Source organism: Larimichthys crocea, chromosome XVII (assembly GCF_000972845.2).
Source record: "Larimichthys crocea isolate SSNF chromosome XVII, L_crocea_2.0, whole genome shotgun sequence".
Taxonomy (NCBI): Eukaryota; Metazoa; Chordata; class Actinopteri; family Sciaenidae; genus Larimichthys; species Larimichthys crocea.
The window spans coordinates 28,702,195-28,730,147 of NC_040027.1; the positions used below are offsets into that span (position 1 = coordinate 28,702,195).

Below are 27,953 nucleotides of genomic sequence, written 5' to 3' on the forward strand. Positions count from 1 at the left end.
ATCATAGCTGCTGTCTCTCTTTCCGTTGAGTTAAACTTTAAGCAGGTGGAGCTTAAAGATCACACTTCTTGGTGGCACAAGTCGTGCCAACCTGACCGAGCATTCGGTATGTAAAATCATGCAGCACTTATCCACGATAGTTGCTCTCATGATGGAGCTAACCTTAGCGCATCAGAGGGGCTGGCTGAAGTATATAGTAGTATATACCGATATAACTCCACCATTTATTTTTTCTGTGTAACCTACATGGTGTTGTCGCTCCGAAGCTACATACACGGTCCTGGCTGAGGATGCTAGTTCAGCATTTTAATAGAACGAAACCTAGATATGAACACCGCAAAGTCTGTATTAGCGGTTTCGATTTTGCATCAAGCCCCCAAAAAGACTGAAGTCAGCCCTGTTGCAGATTGGCTTGTGGTAACTTCTATGATCCGCCTTACTTTTATTACTCTTTTGTTTAGGCCAATGCAGTTAAAAAAGTCAGTTTCATTTCATCCTAAAACCTTATAAGCATGCCCACGTAAAGTAAGAGAGAGAAATAACTGAATGAGTGGCCAGCTAGTCTCTCACAGCCCAGGCATGTAGAAGAGGGTAAACCCCAGAAAAATCATCAACTGCCTTCAGTTCTGACATTTCTTCTACTCATTTGACAATGGAAACAAAAAGTCATGTCAGTTACAACTTCTGCGTAATCACAGACCAGGTTGGTTTAATTGGGTGAAACAGGACACCAGATCTGAATAGTTTGTTAAATGGTTTTGGTATCATGCACAATTACTCTATAATAGTGACTGAAAAGTATTCAGTATTATGTTTCCCTAATGCATATTCCATATGTTTCATCAAATTACATCAAATTAACTGACACAAACCAGGTAGCAGTAAATAAATACAGCTGGATTTCTTGAATAAATGAATGAATCTGTAATATGCACTATAGTCTGCTGGGTAATCTGTACATACACAATGCACAGGGACCTGGAGGAACGAGACGGTCAGTATAAGCCAATGTCTCATTTTTGTCCGACTCTATCAAGAGTTTAGAGTTATTGTTTCACTGTGGCCAAACAATACATAGTTTTATATATATTATATATCCATATTACATTATACTTGGTAAGTGTGACATAAAGTTAAGGTTTGGGTTAGTAGGGTTAAGTTTGTTTGTTACCTTCCATGTTCCATATCAACAAACAGTATTTTACACCAATAAAATTAAATGCTAAACTTTATTTCAAGAGCCATCATGAGTTACACTGAAGGAGCCCCATGAGGAAATATTTAAATGCCCTCAAGACATGTTTCATTAAATATGGAAACACTCCGCTCACAGTTACATTTGTCACATATGTGTTTTCCACTAAAGAGATTATAGTTCAGAGATAAGAGAGGATAAAATTGCATCTGCATCTACTCCTTCTGACTTTCAGTTGACTGTGACTCATTTTAAAAGTTTAAATGCGGCACATGGACCACATGGATCAAAAACAGCCTTCCAGTGTACCTTGCCTCAGTCTGATGATTAGGTGAAAGATGAAAAGGTCAAACATCCGAGTGAAGAAACAACAAGAAAAACTCATTGTTAGGTGGAAGGAGGGGGGGTTAGCATTTCTCAGACACGATCCATTTTGCTGAATAAAAATCTATAATCACCAAAGTGAACTGTTGCTGTCTCGCACGTGGTGAGGTGAAACTGGACTTCGTTGTCTATTGCTAGTGTGCATGTTTGCTGCTACGTGTTGCAGTGTCACAAGCAAATACTGCACTTTGCACACCATGACACCCACCTATACTGTACTGAGGTTTCTCATAAACAAAGCTCACTTTCCCATTACTGTGCTATGTGCTGCTGCATCTTCCAGCAGCAGCAATGAAAAATGCAGGCAATGATAAACAAACGTCAACTCACCAATGATCTCAAACTCTTTCATTTAAAGGATTATCATAGACTTGAAATGGTGACAGCCATCAGTATTTCATTGGAAAGATTGGAAAAAGCACAAATATAATCTTCCCAGGTTGGGATCTGCTCGTCTGTAGTATTTCAGCCTTCTTGCTTCTTCTTGTCTGCTTTAGCCCTTTCCACTTGGTTGCTGTTACCTGTCGCTGAATGCTGTTATTATTTGAGGATTAGCTATTAGTCATCTATTCATCGCTGATATTTCCTAGTCCCTTGCAGTATGAAGAAAAGCTTCCAGTTCCAAGCCCAGAACCAGCTTCTGGCCTCCTGTGTTGGTGTTCTTGCCATCAACCAGGGCAGAAAGGATAACTTTCACACCAAGTGTCTGCATGTACCTAACACCAACAAGGCTATTGTTGTTTGCTTTAGTGCTGATGAAAGCATCCTTGTCCAACTGGTATTTGTGTGCTGTTACTGCCAGGTTGACTGCCGTTGTACAAGGCTTTTTCTATTGTGTTTTACTCAATAAATGATTATGAAAGATCCAGTGTATATGTCTTCTTTTACAGAATATGGCAGAAAGGAAATAAATTATCCATAACTATATTTTCATTTGTGTATAATCACCTGTTTTTGTTACCTTGAAATGAGCATTTTATATCTACAGATGCTGCTGGTCCTCTCCCATGGAGTCCACCATGTTTCTACAGTAGCCAAGAATGGACAAACTAAACATTGACACTAGATAGAGCGTTTCATGTTTTTTGCCTGTTTCGGGTGAGGTTAGGGGTTGGTTCCAATCAGCAACTTTTAATTTGTTGAATTTGCTGCTGTCATGGAGTGTGATGTACTGCTGTGTGTAAATTTAAATTGTGTCTTTGTTTGTTAAGTGCTGTTCTGTCACCGTGCATATGTTTTAAATTGTTGCCATTTGCTACACGCAAGCTTCAATTTTGCAAATTGCTGACATATTAACAATACCATTAGGTGAGGAGCGGAAACCACATCAGTTTCTGAGGAGTGTTATGGAAATAATACTTGTTTGCGTGTGTTAATAATCTCTGATGACTAGTAGGCGGGAGGTTGACATACATTAGATCCTGTTTTCCACTTGACATCAGCAGAAAGACCAACAAGCTATACTTTTAATCTGGTTTCAGAAGTCAGTGAGGAAAATTCATATAATTCGTTTTTAATTTTCCCCAAATATTCTCATTTTACCTACAGAGAGAGCTCCTTAGACACCTGAAATATGAAAGTATGAGTGATTGTTCGCTTTGTGTTGTCTTTCCAGAATCAGAGACACTTTCACTTATACAGAAATCCCTTTTTCTTTAATGCAAATCATCTGTGCTGTTTTACATCCAAAGGCTACCTAATCAGGGTGCACATGAGCGAGATGTGTAGTGTTTGTTTGATTAACCATTTATCGATCTATTTGTGATCCTTTGTGTCAGAATAATTCTTTCCCAACATGAATCTTGACACCTTTGCTAGCATCACAACATTCTTAATTCTTTATCGTTTCCAGATGAACCATCTCATAGACCAAGCAAGAAAAGCAAATGTGGAAGTAATAACATAAATGATGTCTGGAACAATGCAGCATTTAACAGTATTATTGGTTGCACGTGTTTGACAAGTCAACATATCTGCTGTAAAAACTCAAAAAGTTAATCAAACATAATTCAGGCACAGAAAAACAAAAAAGACTGAAATGCTGAGGTTTTAGCGAGGATATGATCTCACAAAATACTGTTGGAGCGCTAATCTGATTACTGAACTTCCTCCTCTTTATGACAAATGTTTTCCTTTTAATGACTAATCAATACATTCAGGATGTTAAGGAAAAGCCCCGCAGAATTTTTTTTTCTGTGGTGGAAACTGTCAAGATACAGTATGTAGCTAAAACTTCACATACAGTATTTATCATGCCTTAACAAGGGTCCATTGGTGCAACCACATGGGTTGCACATGCAACCAAAATTATGTGAAAGTGCAACTAAACATTTAATTAGTTGAAATTCATTCCCTATTTGATAGTTATTTGAGTTTAATTAATTCAGTTAATTTCAGTCATTTGCTTTTTACATTTTTTTTGTACAACCACAATTTCCTCTTTTAATACTGATTGCAGCTGCTCTCCTCTTCTTCTATCTTCCCTTTCCAGATGCTTTGCTCTCTGCCTGGTTGTGTTGGAGGTTCACTGGAGGCTCAAGCACCAAAAATAACAGTTTCCTGCAGCTTTAACTGTGAATTAAATATATCCTGGGAACTTTCCGTCTGCTTAAAGTTATATTAAGCGACCGGAAATAATGATCTGATACTGCAACAGACATTTTCCTTTATACATATCTCTCTAATTAAACATAATGTCTGTTTATTTTTCCACTTATACTGACTTTCCCACATCACCTTCTCTACCTTCGGACCCTTGCTAACTGTTCTTTTTTTTTATATATATAACTTTTATTTATTAATTGTAAGACAAAGACATCAAAACAAAATACAATTTCTTACAAGAATACAATTCCTTCTACAGTGCATACAAAAATACAATTTCTTTTCTTTCTTTTCAAACACTTTAAGAACTTAAATGAACAACGACTCTCCCCCCCGGCCCTCTTACATAATAAAGTATAGCACAAATAAGTAGGTATAACTACACACATGTGAAATAATATCATACATTAAATAAATAAAATGACAAATGCACACTTGCAGGGGGGGGGTCATACATTGCCATCTACTGTATTCTTACGAAGAAACCTCCTGAGCTGGCAGACCATCTAGATAGTTAAGCAATGGTTTCCAGTGAGTGTAAAACCTGTCAGATGAGCCTCTGAGTGAGAATTTGATCTTCTCCAGTTTCAGAAGACTTAAAATATCATGTAACCAGACTTTAATTGATGGTGGTTGAGGAGCCTTCCACAGTAAAAGAATCCTCTTACGAGCAATAAGGGAAGCAAAGGCAATAACATTATTTTGAGTGGCTGTGGTACGGAGGTCGTCTGGGGGCTTGCCGAAGATCGCGAAATATGTGGGGTTGGACTTAGATTTATGCCTAGTATATCTGACATTGTTTTAAAAAATAGTTGCCAGAAGTTAGACAATTTGGGGCATGCCCAAAACATATGGGTAAGGTGCATGGAGTCTGCAAGCATCTACTACATCTCTCATTGAATTTGTCTGGATAGAGCTTTGAGAGTTTTTCCTTGCAATAGTGAAGCCTGTGAAAAACCTTAAATTGTATTAGTGAAAGTCTAGCACAGCTAGATGTCGAGTTAACACCCCCATAGCCCCCTCCCAGAAGGTCTCAGAGAAACTCAGTTGGAGTTCTGACTCCCAATTTGTCTTGATCCTATGTAAAGTAGATTCAACTCGCAAATATACCATCAATGTACAAGCTACATAGTCCAAACTACATAGTCCTGTGTTCTTTAAGGTGGAGAATCGCAGGTCGATCCTTGCTGGAATGAACAGGTAATTATTACAGATGGGAGTTGCTAGAGGGACCTTGCTAACTGTTCTGATGGGGAGCAAAACCATCCCCAAACATTGTTATTTGTGTCAGATTTGATGTCTGATTCAAACAGCACTCAATAGATTTTTCATGAATGTACACTGACAGGATGAAGATGAATTCTGAACCCAAAAGTTTATGAGATGCTTACCTCGTTGGTCTAAACTGCAGCTGACACTGACCCCTGGTGGAAAGGAGCCACAGTACAGATGGGAAACTTCCATAGATTTATTTCAGTCTGAAGGCAGCAGTTTTTATTCCTGCTCACTTGTTTCTTTAAGAACAGGGCAAAGCCATGTGTTAGTTTGCACCAGAGAAGGTTAAACTAAGAAAGTAAATTTGGTTGATGTAGAGGCAAAATACTTGTTGAAGAATGAGAAATTATGAGAGAAGTATGAATATGAAGGGATGAAAAGATATTTCTATTATTTATATACTATACAGTTAATAACATATTCATCAGTTGCGTAGATTAAAAGACAGTATATAAAAATAGTACATTATTTTATACTGAAGGGGGGGGGGGGGACCTAAAATTAAAAGTAAACAATATCTGTATTACCAGTAGGTAATAATGTTTGTTTGTTTTTTAAAATATTCATCAACACTATGAAAGCCACTGATTTACAATCCAAGAAGAGATAGCTCTCACTGATTATGACTTTTCAAAACCAAAACCAAATCAGCAGATGCATCTATTCTGCCATCTGTGCTACAGTTTATTCAAACAGTTTGGTTTCGTACAATCATAAAGTGCATTCAGGCCTCTTGTCTGATTGAATGACAATAAAATAATTCAAATTAAATATTGTATGTTCATAAAAGCCGGTGTACATTTACTGACCTGACAGAATTCCATAACATGGGACAGCTGATATTACAGAGACAGACATCGTTCACTTTTAGTGTTGTTATTAAAACCGATAAAACAAATCACAAAACCACAGCAAACATTATTATATCTTAATGAAGTGACTGGAGCAGGGTCCCTTGTGTTTTTAATTAATATAATTGTACATAAGCCTAAAAGAATGTCATTTCTTCACATTTTATACTGGTGACAGACAACTGTATCTCTTATTCTTTATTCCAAATAATCAGACAACTTCTTGTAGTACAAATAATAATCACTGGTCTAGTCACCAGAGGCAGTTTTTGTTTGCATTGTTTTTCATCTCTTCAGTACGATCTTCCATCACAAAGGAAATAACACAGAATAAAACTTTAGCCTACAATACAATCAGAGGGATGTACATCCATTTTGTCCAGAGTACATTTTAAATGACCAGTGTATAGGATTTGGGCGCATCTTCCGGTCTAGTTGCTGATTGCATTGCATTGCCTCACCCTCTCCTTCCTAGCATAAAAGAAAAACTATGGTGGCTGTGAACTGTGCAGTGTCAGTGTTTTGTTGACACCTGTTTTGAGATTAGGAGGAGGCAGTACCCTGCAGTAGTTTTTCAGGTCCCTATGCAACTTGCATTGTGAGTGTGACAGATATGACAAGTAGCAGAAGAGTTTTAAATTCTGGTAAAAAAATGTAGTTTATTCTCATTATCATGAAGTAATTAAGGTATTACTTAAAATGTACTTAGTAGGACATATCACTCTGCTTAAGGGGGCACAAAAAGAGTAACTAATGATGAAGTGATGAGTCATTGTGAGTCAGAAGCTGATTCAGAGTGCTTGACTCATAAGGAAAGTGGTCAATGTGTCAATTCAAATGTATTCCTGAAGTTATCATCTGATGATCTGATTAAATAATGTAGCATCTCTAGTAAATTATCATTATCTACCCTACTATAGTCCTCCATTCAAAGATATTCACCACTTAATACCACCACTTAGCGCAGTTGGCATAGTGCCTTGTTTATAATAGGGTGGGCGGTGGGAGATGGTGTTGCGGTGGAGGGTTGGGTGTGAATGGGGGGTGGAGGGGTTTTATTGTGCGAATCACTTTGTGTTACATATTTTGTATGAAAAGTGCTATACAAATAAAGTTTGATTGATTGGTAATAGCGATTCAAAAATACCAGTCACCATGCCAGTTTTGTCATAGTTTAATCATGCAGATATTAAAGAATGCAAAATATATTCTCTCACATCAAGCGAAAGATGTGAAGAGTGATACAGCTGTCTACTACCAAGCTACTACAAGAAGACAGGTAGCTTAGCTTAGCATAGCAAGACAGGAAATGGGGGAAACAGCTATGTGTGGTTTTGCAGGGGGCACATGTATCTGACTGTTTTGTTGCCAAAGAACAGTAACTTCCTGGAGTCACCAACTGGCCCCAACCCTGTATATCACATAACTGACTCATAAAACAGGAAACTGTCATTTTCATACTTGTCATTGACACTGTGGGCTGTCGAATGGACACCAGAACTGGCACAGACAAAAAGTAATTATGTGAAGCAAAAGTAAAAGTATGCATGGACATGAGAAGTATATGGGGGCTGCAGCACCCTCTAAAACCCATCATTTAACTTGACAGTTATTGTAGTCGATTATATCTCCAACAACCTTATTTCCAACCCTGAGTGAAGCAAGACAGGTTGGATCTATAACATGTGAGCACATTGCACTAACGTTTTTAGGGAGTCAAAATGAGAGAGACCGAGAGAGATCCACTCTGCCAGTTACAGCATACGGTAAATGCAATTACTGTCATGCACGGTGACACATATAGGCTATTAGTAACAGGATGTGTGATTTGGTTGTAGATCGAAGCACTGAAATATATCTAGTAACTAAAGCTTGCTCTTATTTTTTAAGGTTTAAAAGAACTGTACCCTCTGTTACTCTGTTAACAGCAAACAGTGACAGGTGTCTCATATGAACGAGTACATCGCTGATTAAATGAGCTTCAGTAGTACTTATGCATTAGTTCAGCGTTTCTCTCTGTGTTGTTGCTAGATACAGTATATCGTATATGTATATATATGCACAAGCGTGTGTGACGTCATTAAATATATACGAGTTAGAAAGGTTTCTCTCAACTCTGACGTGCAACAGTGTGAGAATATGTAACACCAAAACGTATTCATTCATTACTAAACAATGTACTACACATACACTACATATGTACTGTGAAGTTTTGTACATTACTGCTGCATTAATTTGTTATATTTTACTGCTGATGTGGTTTAAGGTTGCTCTAATTTTAATTACTTTAACTTTAAGTAACTAGTAAAGCTGTCAGATAAATACACAGACATGCAAGAAGTAAATAGACACCTTTAATTTGAATTTTAATGAAGGTGTCTATTTACTTCTTGCATGTCTGTGTATGTCTGTATATTTATCTGACAGTATAAAGCTGCATAAACACTGTTTCTGTTCCACTGCACATTATGTTTGTCAGACGTTTCCTTACTATCTGTGGTCACGACAGATGATTCTAATGTAGATGTGGTGAGAGATAAACTTTGACTGTCACGTGCGAAACAATAACATTCTTTTCAATAACATTTGAGAGAAACAATACAGGAACCAAGAAAAAGAAGATCTCTTTTCTACAGAGAAAATTCATGTGCTGTGTGCTGGAAAGTGCTGGAAGTGTCGTCACCTTGTACAAATCAGCATGGTATGTTCTAGTTTGAACAAGGTAGATCGAAATACCACAGAAGTCTCTTTGGTTATGAGTAATGTAGCATAAGCTACCTTTTTTTTTAAGGTCATTGTGCTTTTGTGACCACTTCCTGTCACATGTTCATGTCACACTGTGCTTCTCAGCCATCACATACGCAGGTTTTTTGTTTTTATAGTCTCAGGTTTCATTTTCTACTGACCAAACAATGGGCCAGACTGTGTGTGATGTGTGTGATGTTGGGTTTATGTTCACGTTTATGTTTAAATGCAGTGACTAGCAGCTCTGTGAGGCTGTAACACTTATAGAAAAGAAAGCTTAATTAATTCAAGGTTGAAATCCACCTAAACTAATCTTTGCAGTCATGGTGAAGTAAATGTATTAATTGGCTACACATTTTGTTACACACAAAGCCGTGCAACTTCTAGCATGCCAGAAAGTAAAGAGGTCATGTGCTTCTACTAAAATATCTCCTGTGTCTGGCTTCAAATAAAGTCCCTTGTGTCTATAGTGAATCCTTAGATACCTCTGGTTATTACATGAAAAAATTAATATATTTACAAACTTATATATTATTGTCATGTATTTGTTATAGTCGTGGTTCTCGGTTTCCCCAGCTGACAAAATGATGTCCAGAACAGCGGATTAAGTCTTTATTGCAATCTAAAAAACTGAGTTAGTCTGCAGATTAACTGATTTTTCATCAACAGTACACACATGTGACCATTTGGTATTCACCTGTTTCACTGGTTTCACTCAAAACCTTTTCCCAGACGTCAAGAAAATTACCATCCAGTCTTTAAGTCAACAAAAATTTAACCTTATGTATTTGTGTAATTTTGTGCTGTGAAACAGTCAAATCCATTTCAAGGCGAGTCCACCTTCACATCAAAGACCAAACCATTCCTGTATATCAGCATGGAGATTTCATTGTCCAGATCTGTCATTTCTCCTTCTCTGCAGCTCCTCAGTGCCTGATCTGTAGAGCCGGGACCCAAACAATTGTCACTGGTTCCTCCTGACATCCTTGAATCACCCCGCTCATTTTCCAGGTCCTCGTCAATGTCATCATCCCAGTCTCTTCGAAAGATAATAGTCTCCTCTGCGTCCTCAATGACACACTTGCCCTCTGGACGTAGCTGGCACAGCGTCAGTTCATGCACCTCTTCCTTTCCCTCCAGCATCTCCTGTCGTACGTCACATTAGCATGAGAAGGCAGTAAGATATTTAGTGTACGTGCGTAGTGAGCATGCTAACATGACATAACACTAATGTTAAGCAGGTATAATGGTTACCTTGTTCCCTCTTAGCATTTGCATTAACACTGAACAGGGAGTACAATAGAACAGAACATCATGTTGAGGGTAGACGAAAGGTCATTAGGGTTCATTCTCTGGGGATCCTGAATGTCTGTACAAAGTTTCTACGCAATCCATCCAGTAACTGGTAGACTGACCAACCAACAGACCAAGAAATAGACAAACAACGAGAAAGACAGCTGTCATAGCTAAGATGAATAAAATTTACAATAGTGCTGCACACAATGATGCAGTAGAGTGTGTTGAGCAAAGCTGGTGTCACTTTCAGATTAAACAACTGAAACCTCAGCTATCTGAAATTGGACATATCCTGAAAATCTCCCTACAATATATTAATTTTACCATCTGGCTTGAGACATCATGTTTGTCCTCTTAACTTTATGTGTTGTAAATAAAAAGTCAGTTAGGAAGGAAGGCCTTTCAGTCTTGTGAGTCATCATTTTCCAATTTACTCAAGTTGAGTTTGTGGGTTTCACAGCACAATCCAGGTGCACACTTATTTGCAACACAAAAGCAGCTGACAGTTTGATTTACTGCACACTGTTTACTGAGTTCTGCTTTCTGATTAAATCAAAGATTTGTGGTTCTCACATCGTCTTTCAACAGATTCATTAGGGACTTTCCTCCATTTCATTTGCTTCCTTGGAAAAAGAAGACACATCCAATCGTACCAGCTACCTCTGTTTGTCTGTGTTTTACTTTTAAATAGCTCACAAACCAAACACACATGCACACATATTAACACGTATGCAACTCATTTGCTACCTCATTGCCATCTTGTGTAGACTCAGGATGTCGCTGATGTTGATGATGGTCTTTTGTTGGTTTTCATTATCATAATAAAGTGTATGTCAGCCTCTTGTGGTCTCTAGACAGGATTTTATAATGTTGAGCCACCATGTTGGATTTGGAAGGAAATCTGCTTATTGCTTTACGGCACAAAATTGCAACAAATTGCTAAACAAAGCATACAAAGTGGAAACTTTCAGAATTTCAGTCTCTGAATCTTGAAATTGAGCTTGTCTTTTTAAAAGTTTTATATTTTACCTTCTTTGGTGTTTTATGATCTTTACAATGTTTTATGCATTAGAGAAAAACTCCGACCACTGTGGACAATGAAGTTGTACGTTTTGTGCTGAATATCGGTGTGAAAAGAGTGCAAGTCATTTGCAAAAAGGTTAAAACCACAAACTTCCCCCCAGGCACTTGTGTGTCTACAGTGAAGGTCTACAATGTATGAACAACGAAAAGTCTAGCTGTCAGCAATTCAAAAAGGCAAAAACTCCACACATGTTTAACAAATACACATGCCTGATAAAAATCTCTTACCTGAGTCTCTGGCTGATAAGGGGTAAAATCTGGAATAACAGGTGTTGGCACAGGAGGGAAGACCTTGTCTTTGATTCTGTGTATTACAACAGAGAGCAGAAAACTGTTACAGCTACAAATCATTCAGCTACAACTAAAACAATACCTCAGATAAAGCAAACGTCTCAAAGCCGCGTGTAGTTTTTTCAATAACAATTGCAAACAACTACGAGACAAAAACTTAACTGAAGTAATTTAAGTTTAGTTCTATAGACACTTTAAAGAAAGTCAGACAGTCACTTGTGTCGCTGGTAATCAAATGGGACAGAGCTTGTTGTCCTCATGCATTATGTATGTATGACTCATGCATACATACATGTTTTGTAGATTTATTAATACGTTTATCTCAAAATGTAGAATATTTACATTAGGGGTCGCCTACCTCTTCAAGATACAGGTGCACACTGTTGAGATTAAAAAGAACAAAATCAGCAAGCTGAGACTCCACAACACTGATTTGGGGAAAAGGGATAAAGAAAGATATGAAAACATTTGTTAGCACCAAGAAGTGGAAAAACATCTTTACTAGTATTGAAAAAAAAAGAAGCTGTATCAACATGAGAGATTGTTTTGTAAATCTGGTACCACTGGCAGGCTTCTCTGGCAGTGTGTTGATGGTTACTGTGGCTCTAGGTCCCTCTCCTATTCGTGATACTCCAGCCAGGCTGATGTTGTATTTCGCTCCCGGTGTCAAGTTTTCCAGATGGTATTTTGTCAGTGAGGCTGATACATTGTGGCACTCTGATGAAATGAGATGTGCAAAAACTTACAGAATGTTGTAATCACAGCTATGTGAAAGTTAGTATCAACAGAAATATTGTACTACATGTATGTACAGATTAATATCTGGTTTTGCAGAAAGCTACAGACGAGGGGGGGAAAAAGTGACTTCACACCAGTTGGCTCATCCTGTGAGCTGATTTTCACAATGCAGAGGCTGTAGTGTGTGAGAAAACTTTGCTGGGCCACAGAGGGAATCCATTTCCAAGACAGGCTGACAGAAGTCTGTGTTTCAAAAGGAGTGAAGTGCTGAGGTTCGCTGAGTGGAACTGCAGAAGAAAAAATTAGAAACGGTTTATTTTCTCCTGCGGTATGAGGGGATGCACTTGTGCTGTGCTCTATGACCCTGATGCAATAATGATCAGTGTCAGCATGATAACTCTTTAAATGCTCTGATTACTGCTGACGTGAGACAACACATGCATGCACTGCACAGCCTGGTAGAACAAGACTCTACAGCCATGTTAGCATCCCCAAAAAAATACAGCTGAAAGGAATGTCATTATTTCTGCAGTCAGCTTATTTGTTTATAAAGTATTGGACAAACTACATTTTTTACCTGATGATGACTATATGGAAAGTTAAGAGATCTCCAGAGTCATTCGGATTCATCATCTGGGGACCATGAACATCGGTACAAGGTCTCATTTAATAAATGCTGAGATACTTCAGTCTGGACCAAAGAGATAGAGCGACTAACTGACTAAACATTTCCGTCCGTCCAGTTTCATCCTACAGCTAGTGCAGCGAAAAATGATGCTTATTTATCGAGAGGTGTCAGAACAGGAAATGCTTATAGTTAGTTATAGTTTAAAAACACTTACCGCCCTCTTTTTGATAAAAGAGGCACATTTTAATTGTCCGTGGCTTCCTGTCATCACATATGTGCTCAAAGTAAAGGTAGCGGACATAATCCTGAATGGCTGTATCAGAAACAGAAAGAGAATCAAACTTTCCTACACATCAAATACTTCCAATACAAGTGTGTCAAAAGAGCAACGTGTTTCGTACTAGGATTTCCGCTGCATTTCCTTTGCAATGTGACCTATTTTGTAGTGGTGATTTTGCACCTTAGTGACATTACAAAATTAAGTCATGGACTAGCTCCTTTGAAAAGCAGAGGAGTTTAGGTAATGTGAGAGAAATCACTTTCAAAACAACTTACTCTTTCGTATTTCCTCCCTTTCTTTTTTTTTCATCCTTGCCGTCAGAGTGATCACATTTTCTGGCCTTGAATCTCCATCTTGAAGTTTGTACAACTCATGGCAAGTTTTCTTTTTTTTTAATGTTTTATCATCCAGTACCAATTTGTCACAAGCTGCCAGGGAGGGAAAAGAGTGCTTAATGTGGACTGGATCAATAAACATGATATGTAACATACTGAAGCACACACACACATACCTTTTAAATCCACATCAGGTTTGGCAGATACTTGTATGATTTCTGGAGGAGAAAACCCTGCTGCATTTTTGGCCATAACAGTGATGTTGACTGCAGAATACGAGACATAAGTAGTGTGCTTATTTGAGTTGATTTCAGATGTCCTTCTCATACAAGGACATCCGTGTAAGGACTGTGTATCCGTCAGAAGGTATTTTACTTCTGTGACTGCTGCTGCATGTGGCATCGGCTGTAGAAGAGAGCTCAGTTCAGACAAACACAGCAAACTGAACCAATTGAACAAGGCAGCGCTTATACTCAACTATGAAAGGTACAACCCAGTTTGGGAGCAATATGGGTAAATCGGTGAAACACAAAATGTTGTGCAGTGTTATGTCTGTAGAAATTGGTCGGGCTTTGATTCAAGGTGCTTCATCCATTTTCCCTGACACTCCTTAAGTGAATAGACACAGGGGTTATTCACTTAATGGACTTTAATTTACTTTTATCATTTTATTGTTTTTATTGTTGCAGTAGTGAGGTCTTGCCAAATTAGTCATTTGTTTCAATGCATGTGCATTCAATGTTTTAGTAAACTTTTTTTTTTTATCCCATTTCTTTATTTATTTTTGAAAAAGTTTATTCATTGTTTTCTATTTTTGTTCTTACTTCTTGCTCTGTGAAGTGCTTTTGGCAGCAGGATTGCACGAAAGGTGCTTTGGAAATAAAGCTTGCTTAGTTAAAACTGTTGTGAGTCCGTGGTGAGGTGGAACATTTTATGTTCATTTTTAAAAACTTAAAAGATTATGCATGCATGCAACTTTTCATAAAATCATCCAAATTAAAGTACAGCATTTTCATATTGCATATGTTTTATATTGCATGAACATAGTATAAGATACAATATTATATTATTATATTATAGGTCCACCAATAGGTTTGTGTGTGTGCAGTGTGTAGAGGGACTGAGCCTGCCTGATTATCAAGACTTATTTATTTTTAATTAGCCTCATTCTTGGTGTAATGGGTAGTTTTAGAACTAGTATCAGTCGTACAGGCAGTAATTTGCCGTAATTATTTCTGTCTGTCTGTCTGACTGTCAGGCGCCAGTACAAGGTTTGGTAAAAGAAGTAAAATGTTATATTTTATGTAGGAAAACTTGAAGTAGCTCACTCACGTTTTTCACACTTTCTGGAACTTTTCAAATATGAATTCTGTTTTTGCTTTTTGGCCAAGTGTCTGAGATAAACAAATAAACAAAAATAACTCAAATGTCAAGTGACCCTGGAGATAAAATTCTAAATTCTAGTTGATTGTTGTTATTAGTTATTTGTATTGTATTTAGGATTTGTTTTTGTCTGTTTGTGTCAGTCTAGATGTAAATAGGTCACCTGATCCATGTCCTATTTACAGCACATTATTACTCAATAAAGGACAAAATCATCAATGCGCTGGTGAGAGTAACAACATCTAGATGTATTTTGCCAAATCTAGACCAACAAGTGTGAGTGTGAAAGTGTTTCTTCACTGGCTTACCTTCCACGTTAGTATCACCTTTCGAGTGCCATTTGTAAGTCTTGTTGTCATGGTGACTTCAGGTTTTTGCTCCAGCTCTGCAGTAAAAACACACAATAGTAGTGAACAAACAATTTTTGTGAAGTTATTTTAAACCTAGTTTGAGCCTCTTTGTTTTAGGGTTTTGGAGTTGGATAAACATATTTTGTATTCACAGTTTACAGGATCCAAAAACAGAATAAGGGTCCTTTGTAGATTTCGCAGAATCAAAACACCGTAAATATTGGAAAGCATTTCATATTTAAGTTTATGCAGAGTGCACAGATCATTTTAGGTCAGTGTGAAACCACAAGGGAAGACTCAGTTACAGATATAACTCAGTGGGGATTGAATGCTCTTCTCTGTTGCAGTGACATTCATTTTACTTTTACTTTTACATTTAGCCCAGAGCAACTTTAAGATAATTCATTTGCTTCTTTGTGTATGATGATGTTAATCTGATTATTTCTATTAGAACAACAGATTTAGGTCCAAACGGTTAACCAAATTGGACATCAAGAAAACTTCACCTGCAGGAACAATCACAACTGGAGTCCAGTCGCTCCACAGTGGGTTACGGGCCAAATTGGACCGATGTCTGATTTGAACCCGGTAAGCTGTATCCTTCAACAGATTCACAACAGTGAGCTGGTCTGTTCAGATAAAAAGAAAAAAAAAGGAATTTCATCTCTTAATCTCTAGTAATAATTATCAAGGGATCACTAAACTGGGACTGCATTTTCACAGACAATTATTGCACACAATAAAGCAAAGATTTAATTAGTCCACCTTTTACATTTACACACATAAACACTCACATACTATAGGCAGGAATAGAGTAGGAAATAAAAAATCCAATAGATATGTATATATTTTTTTATTAAAGTAAGGAGACTAATCACACAACAATGTAATTTCTACGTACCAAAGACTGTTTTCTTGTCATAAAAGTAGGTTATTTTAAACTGTAAAAGAAACTCAGTATGTCAATGACCAGCTGGACTGTTTATTGTTTCCGAAGCAGCCCAGTGTATTCTGGTAGTTGTAGGCTTGCTACTTTTTTAGCAAAAAGGACTACTGCAGCCATTTTGTTCGGTTTTCTCTGGTCATATAGCATCAATTTAAAAGATATTGGCATTCTACTTTTGCATAGACAGCCCAGCTTTAATATGAGAAAAATGTTTTCAGTGGTGAAATACCATTTAAATTCTAGAGTGCAGAAATGCAATCATCTACTGTACATCTCAGTTAGGGCCAACAAGCACAGAATTCAATGTGTGGCAAGCAAGCTGCAAAACAAGGACCTTTCTTGTGTTGACGACATTGTTCGTCCATGTCCTTGGTTTTTCTTTGTTTTTCTTACTTTCTACATTGTAGATTAATACTGAAAACATCAAACTATGAAAGATATTATATAATAATAATATATTAAGTGTAAGCAAACCAGTTTTATATTTTAGATTCTTCAAAGAAGCCACCTTGATTACAGCTTTTCAACTCTTGGTATTCTCTTGATCAGCTTCATGAGGCAGTCACCTGGAAAACCTTTTCATTAACAGGTGTGTCTTTACAAAAGTGAATTCTTGGAATTTCTGGTCATCTTAACAATTTGAGATATCTATTTGATAACATCTAGTGTTGGTATGCAGTAAACAGCTCAATTCAACTACTGTAGTAATTTATTTTATGGCAAGACCCACTCAACTAAGAGAAACGACACTCCATCATTATTTTAAGACATGAAGGTCAGTCTGTCCGGGAAAATATCAAGAACTTCTAATGTATCATCTAGCAGTCACAAAAACCTTCAAATACTATGATGAAACTGTCTCTGCCTCAGGAAAGGAAGACCAAGAGTTAGCTCTGCTGCAGAGGGAAAGTTTTTATAGTTACCAGCCTCAGAAATCAACAAATAACAGGACCTCAGATTAGAGCCCACATAAATGCTACTGTTGACAGGAGGCTGCCTGAATCAGGCCTTCATGGTCGAATTGCTGTGAAGAAACCGTAACTGAGGGAGACCAAGAAGACAAAGAGAATTGTTCGGGCCAAGAAACACAAAAAATTGACATTAGTCCAGTGAACATCTGTATTTTGGTTTAATGGCAGTAAACAAATGGTATCTACATGTGTGGTTCCCACTGTGAGGCGTGTGGAGGTGCTTGGCTGGTGGCAAAGACTATAAGGGATATTTCACCAAGAAGGAGAGTGATCAAACCAAAACCCAAGTCAGAATGCAGAGTAAAAGAAAAGCAGCTAACACGTGCTCCACATATATGTGAACAACTTCAAAAAACTCTGAATGAGAAGGTGTTCCCAAACCTTTGACTGGTACTGTATTGGCAAATTGTTTTGGTTTCAAAACCTCTGACCAAGATAATCTTCTCTTCTGAGTCTACATGTACCTGAGCTGGTTATGTAGTTGCAAACAAAAGCGGAGAAGCACAGAACCAACATAACATTTCATTCAAAAACATGAGACTACTTACACACTGAGCTGTCCATGGTGGTATTTATTGTCCTCTGTAACACCAATACATAAGCATGTTAAACATGTTAATTGATTTTGTTGTTTTTTTTAAAAAACAGCTTCAGATGGATTAAAAATGGGTAATTTGCCTCACGTTCTCCCATGATTCTGTGGGATGTTCAACTCGTTGGAACCGGATCTCGGCTAAAGCTGGATGCTTCTCAATTGCTCTCCAGCTCAAGCTGAGGTTGTTTTTTGCCCAGGATATGGAAATGTTTTGTGGTGCCTCATATTTAACTGTTGAACAAAAGGTTGTTTTTTTTTACACAATTTTGTGTATGTGTTTGCATTTGTTCACTATATTTGTACTGACATTGCAGCAGAAACAAAAAAAACAGGCATTAGTGTGTTCTCAGTTAACTTGCAGCGCAGTGTGTTTTAGTGAAATGAATGGAGCATCCTTTACCTGTCTGCCGAAGTTCAACAGACCTCCTGGCTGACGTGCAGCTGGACTTTCCTTCGTGAGCTACTACCCAAATGTCGATTGGACGATGCTTGATAAGCACTTCCTCGTTGATCTGAGCACTGGTCTCCTTAAAGCCCCCAAATTTTTTTTCATTGGATGAATATGTAGAGCTTTGACTGCAATAAAAACATCATGAGAACGTCTCACAAGTTCTCGGTGTTAAGGTGTGCATTAACTTCTTTACAGACAGCTTAAAAACAAACAGCAACCCTGGCTCTGTCCGAAAGGTAATAAAATCTATCTTTCAAAACTTTGGGATCTCCTCTAGAATTTAGAATAGAGTCATGTGGGTTTGAATTGCAAATTGCTGCCTTTTGAGAGGCTCATTTTGGAGATAGATTTGCACACTGAGAAGACTTATAGGAGTTTGTTTCCACTGTGACTCACTGGCTATTTGTTACAAGCAGTAAACACTCACAGGTCATTGATTGATTAGATGTCACCATTTTTAAATATTGCATGTCAAACACAGAACAAAACTCACTTAAAGTAGAGGTCAAACGTCACATCGCTCCCAGTCCTACTCATTGTCCATTCACATATGTAAATAGACTCGTCAGCTTTTCTTCGGAAGCACTGAGGACTGGAAGGAGCCTCACATGTTGACCCTTAGGAGTAACACATTTCAGAACAGTCATCAATTCATCTTTTTTATTGTTTATGCACTTTTAAAGTGCATCTTGTCCTCTTGATGGTACTCTTAATTTTGTTTTAGTTCTCCTGTGAAACACTTTGTAATACATTATACATCAATATTGTCATTCGGACAATGTTAGAGGTTGAGCCATCAGTCCAAACACTCCATCCTTTGTGCTGAGCGAACTCAAGCTCAAAACTGAGAAAACTCATCTCCTATTTGTAAGAAAATAACCTGCCAACATCTAAAATATACACAGAAAATGTAGATGCATTAGGAGGCAGCGAACAGTGCAGCGTTGCCGTCTGTTAGTGAAAACCACATGATGCTGATAAGCTAACCAACATTTTGTGGCTGTTCTTTTACTTCTACTATAACAATTCTCACTTTCACATGTCTATTGAAAATTCTTCACCATGTCACAATATGATCAGATAAAAGTTCATAGTAAACTAAAAGCTTAAGTGAAGTTAAGAAAAAAGAGAAGATAAAGGATTTTTTTAAGATTCACTTACCTTTGCTGACTGACGTAAAGAACAGAAACACAACAACAAATCCATGTAGTGAACGGCAGCAAGTTTCCATGAGGTATAGTGGAAGGTAATTCTTTAGCGTGTGAGAGTCCATGTACTCAACCTGTCTTCGTGTAACTCAGTTGTCTTGATCAGAAATGTCAGAGTTTCATGTCTCTCAGGTTAAATGAGCTGCAGCAAAAAAAAAAAAAAAAAAAAAAAGTTTCAGGGGCGGGGTGAGGTTGAGTTTCAAGACATACGGGAGACAGATACAGCCATTCTGAAAGTGACAACTCTTTGAAGTCATTTTGATCATTTTATATCTTTTTTTAGCTCATTCAACTGTTTTTATTGTTTGTTTTTTGGGGGGGGTTCACCTTTTCAGGCTGCTTGTCAAAGAAAACTCACCGGGAAGTACAAACACATACGTCTGTCTAGTGTTTGTATGTATGATCCATGATTAAAAAGAGGAATCAGTCAAGGACTTTGGGGCAGGAGGGGAGTAAGCAGACCCACAGTGCTTCAACTTCAGCATTTGAATTTGGTAACTACATTTTAAAACCACTTGTTCGATCTCTGGGGATAACATGATAGTTTTTAGCAAAAGTTAGTAAGAAATAATGGAAATAAGGTATATACTGTATACATGTTTGGGACTATTTTTATCAGTGCAAGTGTTCTTGCTTCAGCAGCAGGATGGTCCATGTGGGATTGCCTCAACATGAACTACCGTATGGTGTTCATGATAATGAAGAGACATGTCTAGTGTCACTGTCTTTCTCATAGTACAACACCTGCTTTGTTCCTTTAATAAAATTTGTTGACAGTGAAAAAAAGTACAGTATCACCTGTTTTATCGTTCCTCTGCACGTGTTTGACAGGTCGACACTGTTCTTGCTTTGGTTTGTTTTTAGTAAAATGTCAAGTTAATTTGCTTAATTCACTATAATATATAATAATTTATTTATTCTATTTAAAACAGCTAAGCAGAAACTATACAGTTTGCATTGTAGTCCTGGTCATTGTGGCACAAACTCCTTCTCGTTTTACATCTGCATTCTTTTCCCGTTTCCCATTTATACCAGTTTCAAAATGACAAAAACTCTTGCACTTTCTTTTTTAAAAGGTGAATTCTGTTCACACGCACAAGAGGAGCAGCAGCAGTGCCATGAAGACGCCTCATTTGTGCAGCACAGCTCATTGAGGCAGAGCTACATTTGAGGCCTGTCTGCAGCAATGTAGGCTGCAACCTCCAAAATCTCCTGCATAAGTTATATAAGTTCATTAATCAATTTAAAAATATAAAATAAATTAATAATATAACACTCACATTGGCCACTTTTCATAATGACTAATTTTACTTTTGATAACTTTCAAAAGAAAATTTGGATACATGGAGTACATTTAGCTGACGATGCTCTACTTTTACTAGTGTTTCTTTCTTTCTTTTTTTTTACACTTTTTACACCTCTCATAGCGCATCATAGTGTTATTAAGAATTATCACATAGTCAAAGTGTGTGTACGGAACATGCCAGGATTTGTATTCACCTGTTTTCTCAGCATAGATAAGTGTTATGTGCACAAAACTCTCAATGTTGAGTCACAACAGCCCAAAATATGACCATTTACTATTCAGGAGTGCAGTTTTTACCTGCTGAGAAATTTTCTCAGGCTAGGCTTAGTCTTAAAGTCTCATGCTAGGTAATATTGACAGGATATACTGTATATATTTTCTTTCTTGGGGAAATCCCACATTAGCCTCAGCAGTGTGCTCAGCAGATTCATTTATTACAGTTAGAGCGGAAACACACAGCCATTGCTGTGTATAAATCATACAGGAATATAATAACCTCATCCAAAAGGTTAAAAAATTAAATGCATTGCAGGTAGAAGAACGTATATGAAAAATGTAATAACAATTAAAATAACATAAATACCCAACAGGGGTAATGTGAATAACCAAGCTGGCAGCTTGTTTGTTTTTCAGTAAACATTTGAAAGGACACATACAAGCACACATATCCCCCTCCCCAGATCAAGAACAATCAAGGTCAGAAGTGAAAGACAAACAAAGGAGAGAGAAATGAATAGATAAGAAAAATAAAAACACAAGTAATAAACAAAAATAAATAAATATTACATGCGTGTGGAAGTTATCACAAGTAGGATCGCCCAGTAACCAGATGACAACACCTCTCACCCCCTACATGACACTGTGGGGTCTCTGAGCAGCTCCTTCAGCAGCAGACTGTTACGGTGTAAGAAGGAGAGATCATCCCTGCTGCTGTCAGACTGTACAACACCTGCACCACCTGATTGTTGTCGTCTCCTGTTCATGTTCATTGCGATTTTTGTTTTTTCTAGTTTATTCCATTTTATTTCATTTATACCTTGCAGTTCTTATTTATATCGTGGTCACTTACTTTTGTAATGCTATTTATATTATGGTCACTTCTTGCAAGATTACTTACACTATGGTCACTTTACACTACAATACTCTTTTATTTATTATGCCACACTTATCCTCAGTACTTGTCTGTTTTTGAAGGTTGATTACTTTTTTCGTGGTCATTGTGTAGTTTAGATATTTCTGTCTGTTTAATTTCTGTCTGTTTATTGTGTCTCTTTTTTTGTTTTGGCCTCCTCTACTTTTGTTTCTATATCTTGCTGCTGTCACAAGTGAATAAAGTAAAGTATATCTATGACATAGTACAGAAGTGTCTACATGCTCATATATGCACGCATATATACTTTAAAAATAGACATGTACTGCAAAGACACAGATATTCACGTATCTTACTGCACACACTTAAATGCAGGTATAACTATGTTTGTCTTTGTACTGCATGTTTTTATTAGTAGATGCCATTTTGACTCAACTGTGTGAATATCAGGTTGCTATAACCTGAAATATCAGGAGGTGCCAATCAGTTCACAACTTTACAACCACCTGTTCTCAATTAATAAATAAAATTAATATGTGAAATACTTCAGAATATTGCATATATGGTGGCACCTTTAACTGGAGGAGCTGCATACCTTTTCTCCTACTGACTGAGGACCAGTACACTTGGAGACGTGTAGCAGTGGCGCCCCGCATTGGCCACAAAGAGTCAGCACAGAGGAAGGAGGCGTATCAGACAGCCGGTGGAAATCATCCCCGTGTCCGCCACAGGACCTGCCCCAGGACAGGACGGCTGCTCTCCGTCCGTGCCTGAGTAACACACTTTTAAAACAACATGAGCAGGCCTGTCGTGCCGTTGACCTTCTGGTAACATTCATGAAAATGCCATATGTGTGTTGCTCTGTGCTAGAAGATGGCGGAGTCGGATGGTGGGGATTTTGCTTCAAAACATCCTCAGAGCAGGTGAGTGAAGCGGGGTGAGGATGTGGCGTGTCCACGGTGTTGGACTGGTCCCTTGGTGCTAGCTTGCAGTGAACCTCCACGGCTCCCGGGGACTGCAGCCCAGCTCGAGTCCGCTGAAGCGTCCTGGTTTGCAGCTTGGGTAGCAGGAAACACCGAGGAGCTGTCCGGGCCTGCAGGCATCCACACTACCTGTGTCTTATACCGATAAACAGCTGTGCGAATACAACAAGGGCGCGATAATTGTTTATTTAGAGGAGTAAACGCACTTAACTTGTTTGTCTGCTGACGATTTGATATGTTTCACATTTTAATCTCTAAGTCATTACTTCAAATACTTTTTTTTTTTTTAGCAATGTTGATGCAGCAAAGCTACTTAAAGTCATAGTTATAGTTAGTTAAACCAACACAACTCAAAGGTAGGCGCCTAAAGCAACACTTTGCAACAAATGTGTCATCTGAGCAGACATGGTAAAGTTAAATACTTGGTCTGCTAACTTGTTTCTAACACTTATATTTTGAATAAATTCAGATTAAACACTTGGACTGACGTCAGTCCTGTCCAGAGCCTGACCAATACTGGATTTATGATACTGATGTTGATATTTGAGAGTTAAAAAATCTACAGTATATAAGCCGATAGTTGTTTTTTAGTGTAAACAAACATTTAGGTTGTATTTTCTACAGTAGACATCTTACAGAGATGTTATTGTTAATGTTCTTAGTAACACCTGTGCTTTTCCCACTATGGTCAAAATGTCTGCAATAGTGAGGCTACAGTACATATCGGCCATACTCACACTTACACTAATGTAGCAGGGACGAGTAGTCACTCCACACAAAGACAACCTCTGCTGCCTACTCCTTGAATACCCACCACTCTTTTGTATGTGATACTCAGTAAAAATACCATCTTGTGTGGGCCAATACATTATGCAATGACAAAAGGTATTTTTGTAACTTAACACACATTTGTTTTTGGCTTTTTTTCTAAAGACATATTGGCTAATTTATCATTCATGCTCCGGTTCGACCTTTTAGTAAAGTTCTGTTCAGTTTTGGATTTAGCAAGAAAAATCACTTGTTCTTTCAACAGAATACAAATTTAAGACTTGATACAGTAAGGTACAGTGTTTGATCCACATACTCACCTAAACGCTTCAGAGCTGTAGTCCATTATTTCTAATTTAATATTTCATGACCTACTTTCTGCCTCGTATTGAATTGTGATCTGAATACACAAAAAGTGAATTGTTAGATGGGAACAATGGGATTATTTTCTTACAATTACATGTGATCTGTAATCTGTCTTCTATGCGACTGGATGTCACTTTGGGTCTCGTTCGCTTAAAGTTAATGTCGGTGGAGGAAGTGTAAAAAAAACTAATGTGGGGGCGATGTTTCTTCTTCTCGTGATCAGCAGCAATAAATACTCTAAACACAGCCATGCAAGTTCTACTGATAGCGAAAATTAATATTGTAGGATCCCTTGATTCACTGATTGTGACAAGGCCTTTTTTTTTTCCTTTACAGTATGGCTAACAAGAATAGCACCCTGCGCTGTACATTCTCAGCACCAAGCCACAGTGCCACCCTCCTCCAGGGCTTGTCGGTCTTGCGAGCTCAGGGCCAACTACTTGATGTCGTGCTGGCCGTCAATGAGGAGCGCTTCCAGGTCCACAAAGCTGTGCTGGCCGCCTGTAGTGATTACTTCAGGTTAGTCTGAATCACCAGGCCCATTTACATTTAAAATTGGAAGCACTTAGCTGATGCTCTTATCTAGTGCAATTTACACTGAGTGCGCTGTTAGAGTAGGGTGTAAAGGAGGATGAGAAATGAGAAACACAATGTAAAGTGAGCTTGGTTTCTTTCCTTTTGTCTTTCAATTAATATTTAGAGTTCCACCTGATCAAAAACAAGAATCCACATCAAAATTCAATCAAACAAAATTCACACATTATTAAATTAAATGCATTTAAAAGAGATTGCATTATAAAAATGTCATGTAGTTGTTCTTGTGTTACAGAGCTATGTTTACTGGAGGCATGAGGGAGTCAAATCAAGATACCATTGAGCTGAAGGGCTTGTCCGCCCGTGGGCTGAAACATATTATTGACTTTGCCTACAGTGCAGAAGTCACTTTAGACCTAGACTGTATTCAGGATGTCCTTGGGGCAGCTGTGTTTCTCCAAATGGTGCCAGTCGTAGAGCTTTGCGAGGAGTTCCTCAAGTCAGCGATGAGTGTGGAGACCTGCCTGCACATTGGCCAGATGGCCACCACCTTCAGCCTGTCTTCCCTCAAAGAGTCAGTGGATGCCTTCACCTTCCGCCACTTCCTCCAGATTGCAGAGGAGGAAGACTTTCTGCACATTCCCATGGAACGCCTCGTCTTCTTCCTGCAGAGCAACAAACTGAAGAACTGTAGCGAGATCGACCTCTTCCACGCCGCCATCAGGTGGCTTCGGTATGATGAGACTCGCCGGGCTCAAGCCAGCAACGTCCTCTGCCACATTCGCTTCCCGCTCATGCGCTCCTCCGAGCTGGTGGATAGCGTTCAGACAGTGGACATCATGGTGGAGGATGTGCTGTGCCGGCAGTATCTCCTCGAGGCCTTCAATTACCAGATTCTCCCCTTCAGACAGCATGAGATGCAGTCTTCGCGGACGCTTATACGTTCTGACGTCATGTCACTTATCACTTTTGGCGGGACACCTTACACTGACAACGACCGCACAGTGAGCACCAAGGTGTACCATCTCCCTGACATCGCTTCACGGCAATTCAAAGAGCTGACAGAGATGGAGGCGGGATGCAGCCACGCTTGTGTCGCCGTACTTGACAACTTTGTGTACGTAGTCGGTGGACAGCACTTACAGTACCGCAGCGGCGAGGGGGCAGTGGATAGCTGTTATCGCTACGACCCACATCTGAGCCAGTGGCTGCGAATCCAACCCATGCAGGAAGCACGAATCCAGTTTCAGCTCAATGTGCTGCATGGGCAGCTGTACGCCACAGGAGGGCGCAATAGATCTGGCAGTCTGTCATCTGTAGAGTGTTACTGCCCAAAGAAAAACAAGTGGACTTATGTGGAACCATTAAAACGCAGGATTTGGGGTCATGCAGGGACTCCCTGTGGAGAGAAGCTGTATATCTCAGGCGGTTATGGCGTCTCGTTGGATGACAAGAAAACGCTTCACTGCTATGACCCAGCTTTGGACCAGTGGGACTTTAGAGCTCCCATGAATGAACCCAGAGTGCTGCATGCCATGATCAGCACCAGGGACAGGGTTTATGCTCTAGGCGGTCGCATGGACCATGTGGACCGTTGTTTTGATGTGCTTGCAGTCGAGTATTACATTCCAGAGAATGACCAGTGGACCACCGTCAGTCCCATGAGAGCAGGGCAGTCTGAGGCAGGCTGCTGTTTACTGGACAGGAAGATCTACATCGTCGGCGGCTACAACTGGCACCTGAACAATGTCACAAGCATTGTGCAGGTGTACAACACAGAGACGGATGAGTGGGAGAGGGATTTGCACTTCCCAGAATCCTTTGCTGGCATTGCTTGTACACCAATAATAATTCCACAAAACACCACAACACGCTAACCATGTGACCTGTGACTGTGAAGATTTTATTCCATGTGGTCTTTCTGCCGACCATCGAGTCAACACAAGGTGTGAGCATTACTGAGCGAAATGTGTGTGAAAGAGTATTTTTTTTTCTATCCTTGTAATTAATTAAGAGATTAACCTTCATTAATTGAGCACATTTTTGAGTAGAATTTTCTTGTACGTGTAAACTTTTAATGCTGAGACACTTTTATGACACTGATTTTGTGTTTGACAAATACATTTTATTTTGCTGAGTTTGAGCAACTTCCTGTTTGAATTCCATAATAATAATGATTATAAATGTTACCTACTTTTTTTTCTTTTTCCAGATTTGCCAATCAAGGGCTTAAGTTACGTTTAAGTCAAATTTTGTTTCGACATTTTGATTGTACAGCTGTGAATGTTTTATTTGTTGTTTGCTTCTTTTTTATCCTGTAATATTTAGTTTGTTATGATTTTATTCAAACAATCTGAAATGTTACTGCTCTATGTTTCCTCAAATCTATACTACATATCAATGCACAAATGAACACGAGTAGTGGTTGTGTTTTTAACTTGGAATCAGTTATTCCATGTGGGTGTTAATGACTTTTTTTCCTGTGTTTCCTGTGCTGGCACCCCCACTGACACACTAATTGTTTTCTGAGTCAACATAACAAAACATCTCTTATGGCAGCTACATAAATCATTTATGTGTGCGTCTGCTGGAATGTCAGTGTATGCTGCTCTTTATGTTAAACAAGTGCTACATTTTGTGTACCACACATGCTATTGTCCCTCGATTAAAACAATAACATGTTATATTTATTAATGCACATTTAATATTTGAACTATTTCCCCAGAAAAACTGCTTGAACTGCACAATGTTACCTGCTTGTGTTTTTATTTTGACTGCATTGCTGCACTTTTCGAGGCAGCATTTATCAGACATCTGATTCAGCTGCTGAAGTTATTGATGTACTTAATGTGCGTATAAGTGAGAACCAAGTTCTTGTTTTTCCTTTTTAAATGTGACTCACCATCTACATGATGGTGAGGAGTGTCCATTTTAAAACTTGTCTCCTGTTTGCCTTGGTGTGTATTTGTATCGTTCTACCTGTACCAGTAAAAGCACATGATATCTTGTTGAAATGCAACAAAGTAAACTGCTGTAGTCAAAGGGGAATGTAGACATTTGTGTACCTTTATGTGCATTCTTTATTAAAGGTGTATTATGTTTTAAAAAATACCTGTCAGATGCTTTTTATGTTTTTATTTTAAAAGCATGATCAACTGAAGCACTGCCTTGCACTAAAAAGGTTGAGCTGTTTGTTCTCACACACTCCTCCAAAAATTACTGCGCAGTTTTATCTAATAAGAATATTTAATCTCATCAGGGCTGCAACTAACCATATTCATTAGCAAATAATCTTCT

At 38.4% G+C, this 27,953-nt stretch overlaps 2 protein-coding genes across 2 annotated transcripts; one reads left to right on the forward strand and one right to left on the reverse strand.

Moving 5' to 3' along the window:
- Window positions 1–9,654: 9,654 nt before the first annotated feature.
- LOC104920404 (leukemia inhibitory factor receptor) lies at window positions 9,655–19,751 on the reverse strand. The gene is made up of 15 exons (XM_010732667.3): window positions 19,563–19,751; window positions 18,895–19,018; window positions 18,351–18,526; window positions 18,039–18,181; window positions 17,904–17,937; window positions 15,945–16,067; window positions 15,397–15,473; window positions 13,882–14,110; window positions 13,646–13,798; window positions 13,305–13,403; window positions 12,597–12,749; window positions 12,286–12,441; window positions 12,083–12,152; window positions 11,662–11,737; window positions 9,655–10,200 (listed from the first exon to the last, which is right to left on the reverse strand). Exons 1-15 carry the CDS (start codon window positions 19,672–19,674, stop codon window positions 9,880–9,882), a joined length of 2,046 nt encoding a protein of 681 aa, XP_010730969.3. The 5' UTR covers window positions 19,675–19,751; the 3' UTR covers window positions 9,655–9,879.
- A 2,865-nt stretch (window positions 19,752–22,616) lies between these two features.
- Window positions 22,617–27,499, forward strand: klhl26 (kelch-like family member 26). The gene is made up of 3 exons (XM_010732668.3): window positions 22,617–22,928; window positions 24,459–24,641; window positions 24,952–27,499. The coding sequence occupies exons 1-3, from the start codon at window positions 22,879–22,881 to the stop codon at window positions 26,531–26,533; spliced, it is 1,815 nt and encodes a 604-aa protein (XP_010730970.1). The 5' UTR covers window positions 22,617–22,878; the 3' UTR covers window positions 26,534–27,499.
- The last annotated feature ends 454 nt before the right edge of the window (window positions 27,500–27,953 follow it).